This window comes from Thamnophis sirtalis, unplaced genomic scaffold (assembly GCF_051295495.1).
Source record: "Thamnophis sirtalis isolate CommonGarterSnake01/CBP01778 unplaced genomic scaffold, rThaSir2_p1.2 scaffold_2, whole genome shotgun sequence".
In the NCBI taxonomy this organism is placed as follows: domain Eukaryota; kingdom Metazoa; phylum Chordata; class Lepidosauria; order Squamata; family Natricidae; genus Thamnophis; species Thamnophis sirtalis.
Window position 1 is genome coordinate 106,589,737 of NW_028261382.1, and position 10,000 is coordinate 106,599,736.

The 10,000-nt window shown below is 43.0% G+C and overlaps 1 protein-coding gene across 1 annotated transcript in view; it reads left to right on the forward strand.

Annotated features, from left to right (window-relative positions):
* The window catches only part of FAM135B (family with sequence similarity 135 member B), a 146,370-nt gene that overhangs the window by 46,052 nt on the left and 90,318 nt on the right, over positions 1 to 10,000 (forward strand). Inside the window, exon 2 of the mRNA XM_087706658.1 lies at positions 5,002 to 5,097. Within this exon, the coding sequence (XP_087562784.1) occupies positions 5,021 to 5,097 (77 nt within the window). The 5' untranslated portion in view covers positions 5,002 to 5,020. The remainder of the gene's footprint in view (positions 1 to 5,001; positions 5,098 to 10,000) is intronic.

A 10,000-nucleotide genomic window follows, 5' to 3' on the forward strand; every position in this document is an offset into this window, starting at 1 on the left:
AATTACCCCCCTCCCACTATCAAAGTGGATCCTGGGCACTTCACTGCAATGGAGAAACGGGAAATGGAGTGGCCGGCACAAGGGAAGGAGAAAGAGCAGAGAGAAGGAAGAGGGAAAGGCCCCCAGGATCCACTTTGATAGCAGTGGGGGGGGGGTGAGTAATTTAACAACCACTTCGCCTGAACCGGTACGAACCGGCTGAATCTCCCCTAATTGCAAAGATGACTCTATTATTGTTTATGCTCTGCTCTGCAAACGCTGGTTATTGCTATTAGTTTTGCTATTGCCGTTGCTCCTGTTACTGCAATTGCCATTCTTATTATTCCACCTTAGGTTTTTCTCCTTCCCACCCTTGGATACCTTGTTATAAATGAACGCAGCTTATGAGTCATCATTGCCCTTTTATTTCGGCGTCAGCTCATTTTAGTCTTAAATCTAACTTCATTGATTTCTGAACTACCAGCGCGCAGTATGAAAAAAAGGAAGAACAATTTCTCCAGGATAGTATTTCATAAGCATAAAAGAGGCAGGGGTTGATTTTTTTATTTTTTATTTTTGCAAAAAGGTAGGGAATTCTATTTCTCAGTAGGACCCCTACCTTCTCAAAAACATTGAAAACAATGCAGTATACGGCTCAAATGATTTGAAGAATACGTCTGTCTTATGAAAGCATATATTTAATTCCCCCTTCTCCTGTTAGCCATTATTTCAATCACGGATGTTTTGTTTTGCTTCATTTTTGTTCTTTCTTTCCCCCCCTCTCTCCTTTTGGGGTGATGAATGGCTTGAATGAAACAGATCATTACAGCTGAAATTGTGGGGTTTGTTTTTAATTTGCTCCAGAGTTGCACTGCAATCCTGGAACAAAAGTGACTTGCAGGCAGATAGCTAAGAAGATGTGCCATGTTTGCTGTGTGGTAGTTTTGTGAATAGGGGGCACAATGGCTCAGTCGTTATAAAGCCCTTCATGGTATTGGACCTGGGTACTTGAGAGACCGCCTGCTGCCAATTACCTCCACTAGACTGATTAGATCCCACAGACTAGGCCTCCTCCGAATTCCATCCGCCGGCCAGTGTCGACTGGCGACTACCCGGAGGGGAGCCTTCTCTGTGGCTGCTCTGACCCTCTGGAACGAACTCCCCGTGGAGATTCGAACCTTCACCACCCTCCAGGCCTTCCGCAATGCCCTTAAAACCTGGCTGTTCCGACAGGCCTGGGGCTAAAGAACTGTTGCCCCCGTCTCGAATGGTATGACTGTTGTGTGTTTTAAATTATGTATTGTTTTGTGTCGTTTTTAATTTTTGTTTGGTATCCCCCTTCCCTGGTTTGAGTTGTGAGCCGCCCTGAGTCCCCCTCGGGGAAAAGGGTGGCATATAAATAAAATAAACATTCAACATACATTCAAACATTCAAGATAGCAATGACAATAGCACTTAGACTTATATACTGCTTTACAGTGCTTTACAGCCCTCTCTAAGCAGTTTACAGAGTCAACATATTGCCCCCAACACTTTGAGTCCTCATTTTACCCACCTCGGAAGGATGGAAGGATCAAGCCTGGTGAGATTTGAACTGCCAAATTGCAGGCTGCGGGCAGGCAGCAGAAGTAGCCTGCAGTACTGCATTCTAACCACTGCAGCTGATCTTGTCAGCTGGAAAGCTGCTAACCTGTGCTCAAGATCCAAGTGCTGTGCAATAGGGTGAGCTCCTGTCCTTGCTCCTCTCCTTGCCCCAGGTCCTGCCTCCCTAGCAATTTGAAAGCACGCAAATGCAAGTAGATAAATAGGTATCACTTCGGTGGGAAAGTAACCAGGGGTGAGTTTCTATGGATTCGCCCGGGTTCAGGAGAACCCATAGCTAACTTTATGGTTGGTTTGGAGAACTTCAAAATCCCACCTCTGGCTGGCCCTGCCTACCCCACCCCACCCCTCCCAGAAGTTTCTATGTGGACCCAAGTGCAGGTCCTTTGCTGAGGCTCAGGGAGGATGGAAAATGGGTCTCCTAGAAGCTCTGGAAGGCCAGAAATGGGAGCTTAGGAGAGGCAGTTTTTGCTCTCCCAGAAGGTCAAGGAAAGCCTCCAGAGCCTGGGGAAGGTGAAAGTGGCCCCCAACCCCCACTGTGATGCAGGAGGCCAACTAGGTCACACCCACCCAGTAACCAGGCAGAGAACCTATTGCTGAAATTTTTGAAGCCCACCCCTGAAAGTAAGAGCATTCCATGCCCCTCATCGTGAAGTCACACTGGCCGCATGACCACAGAAGTGTCTTTGGACAATGGTGGTTCCCTCAGCTAAGGAACAGAGATGAGCACTGCCCCCTAGAGTCGGACACAGCTGGACAGGGGAAACCTTTACCTTTAGTTTAATTTTTTTGAATATAAGTGACACAGTGGGTTTCCTATTTCTACTTCCCTTTCTGTACGGAGATGTGGTGAGTTTTCTAGATTTAGTTCAAGTTTCCCTACCATTCCTTGGTATCTAGAGTTAGAAACAGATAGCTGAAATTTTAAGTTGAGGTCATAGCAAGGATGGGAGTCTTATATCTGTTCCTAGATGAATAGACCACCTTTGGCCATTCCAAAGAAAGCAAAACACTGGAGCAACCATAAGTTACTTAGCTGACACTTCATCTCCAATTCACGAGTGCACTTCATAGATGGTGAATCAGTGGCCTATGGATCAGTAAACAGATAGAAATTTTAAATGTTCACATTTGCTAAAGGAACTTTTCTTCTCCATTCACTCAGAAGATGCAAATAGCAATTCACATTGCATCCAAATAATCTAATTATATCAGCTCTGCTGGATCCAGTCCAACATTGCTCCAATGTTAGAGCAGGGAATAAAGATATTCCTTATCTTACTGTTAAATTCTGAAGATGATCTCAAGAGTCCAGGAAACAAAAATATTGGACTTGGAGAAGCATGGTCTGACAGAAGAGGGGGAGGGGAGGTCAGGAAGGGAGGGAGGATAGATAGATAGATAGATAGATAGATAGATAGATAGATAGATAGATAGATAGATAGATAGATACGTACGTACGTAGATACGTAGCTAGATAGATGATGGATGGATGGATGGATGGATGGATGGATGGATGGATGGATGGATGGATGGATGGAGAGACAGACAGACAGATGGACACATAGGCAGATAGGTAGAGTAATAGATAGATAGATAGATAGATAGATAGATAGATAGATGGATGGATGGATGGATGGATGGATGGATGGATGGATGGATGGATGGATGGATGGATGGATGGAGAGACAGACAGACAGATGGACACATAGGCAGATAGGTAGAGTAATTAATAGATAGATAGATAGATAGATAGATAGATAGATAGATAGATAGATAGATAGATAGATGGATGGATGGATGGATGGATGGATGGATGGATGGATGGATGGATGGATGGATGGATGGAGGGATGGAGGGATGGAGGGATGGATGGATGGATGGAGAGACAGACAGACAGATGGACACATAGGCAGATAGGTAGAGTATTAGATAGATAGATAGATAGATAGATAGATAGATAGATAGATAGATAGATAGATAGATAGATAGATGATAGATAGATAGATAGATAGATAGATAGATGATAGATAGATAGATAGATAGATAGATAGATAGATAGATAGATGATAGATAGATAGATAGATAGATAGATAGATAGATAGATAGATAATGGATGGATGGATGGATGGATGGATGGATGGATGGATGGATGGATGGATGGATGATGGATGGATGGATGGATAGACAGACAGACAGATGGACACATAGGCAGATAGGTAGGTAGGTAGGTAGGTAGGTAGGTAGGTAGGTAGGTAGGTAGATAGATAGATAGATAGATAGATAGATAGATAGATAGATAGATAGATAGATAGATAGATAGATAGATAGATAGATAGATACAGATATATTTAGAGAATGTATATGACCACCCAACTCACTCACAGTGACTCCAGGTAGCTTACAAAAATAAAACCCCAATGCAAAAATCAATAAGCCCCTACCCCAACCCCCCCAGCAGCCACAATCAATTGAAATAGCAATAGCACTTAGACTTATATACCACTTCATGGTGCTCTCCAACCCTCTCTAAGCAGTTTACAGAGTCAGCCTCTTGCCCTCAACAATCTGGGTCCTCATTTTACCTGCCTCAGAAGGATGGAAGGCTGAGTCAACCTTGAGCCCGGTGAGATTCGATCTGCCAAACTGCTGGCAGCCAGCAGTCAGCAGAAGTAGCCTGCAGTACTGCACTCCAACCACTGTGCCACCACAGTTCTTTCCAATCAAACCTACCATTTGTTTAGCCCCATATCATTTGGGGTCCCCGGGCCCATTGATAAAACCAATGTCTTCAGGGCCTTTCTAAAGCATGTCGAAATGGAGCAGAAAATGAGACAAGACCAGCTCTTTGTCAGAGGGAGAGGTTTATTTGCGCAAAGGTTCAGGAGCGATTGGTCAAGCAAAATCTGAACCCCGAAGGGCAGTTGTTTACAGTCTTTTATACTCTTAGCCAACATATCGGTCATCCCAAAGTACTTGGCCTTCCTGTGTCATGTAAACCTCGTACACCATCTCCCAAAACAGAGACATGACATTCATTGCTCATTTACCTCCCCACAGGGGGTATTGGTACCAATATCCTCTTTCATTTGTTTTAGTTAGGTGAAGCAAACAGAGCAACTAATCTTAAGGGCAATTATTCCTTTTTCCCATTCCACATGGTCAAGAAACTTTAATACCCAAATAATCTGTCTAGTTATCAAATTCTCTTTTAAAAGTGTGCCCCAATCTTATTTCCACAGGGCTGATATTCCTCAGGGAGGGAGCCAGGACAGAAAAGGCTTATTAAACTATTATTTAGTACAATCTAATCTTCAACAACCAGCACTTCATAGATTTCCAGGGAAGTCCATCTTGCAAACCTAACCTTTTCCCCATCTCTTTGGGGCCACGTCTTTTCATTCACTCCTTCTTTTTCAGGTGATGACCTACAAACATCATGTCGGAGGTCCAGGGAACTGTCAACTTTTCTGTGGAGCTGCACAAATTCCATAATGTGGATCTCTTCCAAAGAGGGTGAGTCAATGTCTCCATGCAAAGGTCACGAATGCAAAATTCAGAAAGTCTTTCAGGAAAAAAAAACACCAAACCCAGATATAGCTTCATGGGCTTTGGCATGGTAGAAGTGATGGCGATCTGTGAAGTACCCGTGGTTCGCCCATCAGGCCAATGTTGAGAAAAGACACGGACACGAGCTTTCTCAGAATGGGACGACCCAGATTTGGGGTCTGGGAGCCCCTTTTATTGAGATAGGACAAAGGCAGGAGGAGCAATCAGCATGTGATTTAAGACAGCCTGTCAAACTACAATTGCTAATCTACTGCTCAGGGAAGTTCTGCCTATATATGGTCAAATCCTGGGCGTCGTTGGGTAAGGCACATCTAGAGCGAACTATCAGGATGTTATGTTATGCACTATCAGGATGTTATGGAGTTTGTTTTTTCCTGTGTGGTTCAGCGTGGCTGCGCATGCCCTGTTATGCACTGGGTCATGGGTGACCGCCACACCTACACAAGGAGTTATATGACAACAGCGATCAAATCACAGCCCATTATAATGTTTCATGCACTGTATTCATCAGCGATGGGTTTCACATTTTGTTACTGATGGTTCACCGCATGCACGCCCACCCACTTCGTGCATGCGCTTTGCTTGTGCTCGCATGCCTTCAGGGCATGCGCCTGGCCTCAAATATGTGCCTAAATAGGATGCCATAGATCCGCTACCGGTTCTGGTGAACTGGTCCAAACTAGTTAAATACCACCTCTGGAAAGGGGGCAGAATTTTGTGCCCAGCATTTTACTGCAATTTTGGAGGAGTGGAGGAAATTGGAGGAAGAAGGTGGAGTATAAACCTAATAATTGTCGTATTTTTCAGAGTATAAGATGCACCTTTTCCCTCGAAAAAGAGGCTGAAAATCTGAGTGTGTCTTATACTCTGAATACAGCATTTTTTTCCCTCCAGAAACCCCGCCCCTTTCACTAAAATGGCCATGCATAGCCTTTAAGAAGCTTTCAGAGTGCTCCTGGGGGCTGGGGAGGGCAGAAATTAGCAAAAGAATGGATGTTTTCTGCTCAATTTGCCCCCCCCCCAAGTCCCCAGGAGCACTCTATAAATCTCCTAAAGGCTATCCATGCCCTTTCTTTGACAAAAAATGGGCCTGCTTTTGCAAAAAAGGAGGTATTTAGGGGAGGTTTGAAGAGTTTGCACCACTATCTACCCACCCACCCACCTATATATCCAACCCACCCACCCAATTTCTACTAGAGCAAACCAGCTTTAGATGTTCTATTATTCTAAATGTTCCATATACTCATTTTTCAATTAGCTGCCATATATAATTCCCAAACACTAAACAGCCCCCTTTCAACTTGTTTGTCAATAGCCATCACTGAATTAGGGAAGCTACTGAGAATAATAATGCTGAATCTTGCTTGGATGAGGGATCTGATGAAGTGTAAGCATAGATGACACTCTTAAGGTTTTGTTGTGATTCTACGCTCCAAGGAGCCCAAGACTGTAATTAAAGTTTAGACTATTCAGCATTGTATAAGTCCAGTGGTGGGTTTCAAAAATTGTTCGAACCTACTCTGTGGGTGTGGCCTCCTTTGTGGGAGTGGCTTGCCGCCCATGTGACCGGATGGGAGTGGCTTGCCACCCATGTGACCGGATATGAAGATGCCGACGACACTTCTCAGAACCACCTTAAATTACCTCTCACACAGCACTGGCATGCATAACAATATGACGTAAACTTGTTTTTTAAAAGGCATATTTGGTTTGCGTTAAAACATCTTCAATGCACGCAATGTTCTGATTGCACCACAAATGCAGTAGTCATCCTTACCTTTCACAAAGGCACTGAGTTTTATGAATATGAACATGATAGTGTAGAATAATCATATCCAAGGACCAATGGTGGGTTTCAAAAAATTTTGGAACCTCTTCTGTAGGTGTGGCCTGCTTTCCGGGTCCACTGGTGGAATCTCTTCTCTTTGACGAACCGGTTCTACCGAATAGGTGCGAACTGGTAGGAACCCACCTCTGTATAAGTCTAACCAGAAATAACCGTCTCAATGTAGTTATTATTATTATTTGTCCTATATTATTCCTAATATAGGGCAAAGACATAAATCAAGGAGTCTACTAGATTGTATCAAATAATAAATAGCAAAAACATAGTAATATGTTTCTATGTTGTTTAGAGGATATTTGGGAATAAATCAATCAATAATTTGTATATTCCATCAGCAGAGTGAAGCTGTGGAAAATGTTGAGTGGAGAGAGCAAGCAAATGAAAATTTATTGTCTCTTTTAAACAGAAAGCATGAAGTTATTTACTGAGTTATGAAGGACAAGCCTATATAACGTACTGGGAAGAAAAGCAAATGTGAGGATTCTTCACATCTAAATCCGCTCCATCAAATCTCATTTTATAACTTCGGAGAAGTTTTCCAAATCACCTTAAAAACTTCTGAGAATCTTTACTGAGATGAAAAATAAAGTTAGCTGTATCTGCCTTAGTTCAATTAATACTTAGCTTATCTGCTCAGTTCATAAAATATCTTCATTCTATTCTCCCTTGTTCTAAGGTCATATGGTATATGCGAGGGATGTTAGAGAATTTGTTGACAAATTGTGAGCTACGAGATTGAAATTAATATTAATAAGAGGTTTTTGACATATTTCCAGAAAGAAATGCATAGCTTCTCAAACTCTGCAGAGTAAACGTTGGACCCAAATTGATAAATAGTTTGGTTGAATTGAACTACTCTGAAATAATGAAATGACAACCCAGAGAATTCATACTTTCAAAACATTTCTATGTAATGGAGAACCCTCTCCATCTCCTTCTCCCTCCCTCCCTCCCTCCCTCCCTCCCTCCATCTCTCTCTCTCCCTCTATCCCTCCCTCCCTTATTTCTCCCTCCCTCCCTCTCTCTCTCTCCCTTCCCCGTTCCCTCCCTCCATCTCTCTTTCCCTCTCTCCCTCCCTTATTTTTCCCTCCCTTCACCTCCCTCTCTCCTTCCCTCCTCTCTCTCCCTCCCTTCTTTCTCCCTCCCTCCCCCTCCCTCCCTCCATCTCTCCCTCCCTCCCTTATTTCTCCCTCCCTACCCCTCCCTGTCTCCTTCCCTCCTCTCCCTCCCTCCCTCCCTTCTTTCTCCCTCCCTCTCTCCTTCTCTCCTCTCCCTCCCTTCTTTCTCCCTCCCTCCCCCTTCCCTCCTCCCTCCCTCCTGCTCTCCCTCTTTCTCCCTCCCTCTCTCCCACTCCCTCCCTCCCTCTTGCTCCCTCACTCTCCCCTCTCTCTGTGTGGGGATCTGTTTGTAAGAATAATTTAACCCCCAATTTTAATTTTAAGTAAAAGGTTATTATTATTTTTTGTTAGCTTTGGTTGGCACATATAGACTAAGAGTCTAACCCTTTTCATGCAGTTCACATTTAAATCCCCTTTAAAATCAGTCTGAAATAATCCTCAATTTATGGCTACAATCGGGACCAGAATTTGGCTTGCTAAGCAAGGAGGTTTTTAAGTGAGCCATGCTTGATTTTTCCATCATTACGTCATGGGTTGTTAAGTGAATCACTGCAGTTGTTAAGTCAATCAAAGGGTTGTAAAACAAATCTGGCTTCCCACCTTTGGACTTTGCTTGTCGAAAACTAGTTGGGAAGGTCACAAATGGAAGGTTGAATGACCCCAGGATCAGGATGCTCTTACGTTTTAAGTCCATGCCAGTTGTCTAGTGCCCAAATTTTGTTCCTATGTGCCATGCCCCCATCAAAGCCTGAATCTGCAGGGGAGGGAAATCCAGAGCTGGAGCCAATGGAGATCGATTTTTTGGGGGGAAAAAGCACCCTTGCAAATTCTGTACTTTAGCTTAGCACTATCAGACTTTCAATTGCTCTTCACCCTGACATTTCAATACAAATCAGAAGGCTGCAATGTGGGTGAAAAACTCAAGCAATTCTAGGGAAGCAGAAGAGTTTAAAATAAAACCGAGTAAAATGTTCAGACCAATGGGTCTTTTCCACCGATGCGTTTTTGCTTTCCTTTCTTTTGCAGATCTTTTCCCCCCCTCCCACCCCTGCAGTGCAAATGTTCCACTGTTTTGACTCAAATCCCTGGCACTTTAATTGCTGAAAGCATTCGCCACCTAGGCAGTAGGTGATTAAATGCGAGTCAATGCTATCATCGGTTTATATTCATTTTTTTTTCGAGGGGTGTTGTTTTTAAAGATCCATCCATTAAACTCAGGGCAAGGTACATTCTGTTATTTCTTGGCAGTGTAATTGCCTTTCCCCCCCATCCCTGCAGGAAAAAAAAACTTCCAAAAATGAATAGCTTGTTGTAAGATTGAGTAATCATTTGGCTGGGCATCAGCAATTTTGTGATGATGCCTTCAAACAAGCAAAATGTTTCGTTTCTGATGGAATTGAAATGGAGTCATTGAAGGAGATGTTTGCTCCCAGACAGTAAAAAAAACCTGTAACGATGACTCTAGAGCAGGAAATATGCAGCCTTAGAAGAGCAGTGTTTGAGCATAGATGCATGGCTGGTCAGCAGAAGAGTCCCATGCATTATTTTAACGTTCAATGTTTCTTTCTCCCAGAGCAATCCCTGGAAATGATCAAGAAAAGAGAATAGATAGATAGATAGATAGATAGATAGATAGATAGATAGATAGATAGATAGATAGATAGATAGAGATAGAGATAGAGATAGAGATAGAGATAGAGATAGAGATAGAGATAGAGATAGAGATAGAGATAGAGATAGATAGATAGATAGATAGATAGATAGATAGATAGATAGATAGATAGATAGATATACACACACACACACACACACACACATACATACATACATACATACACACACACACATACATACAGAGAGAGAGAGAGAGAGAGAGAAAGAGAGA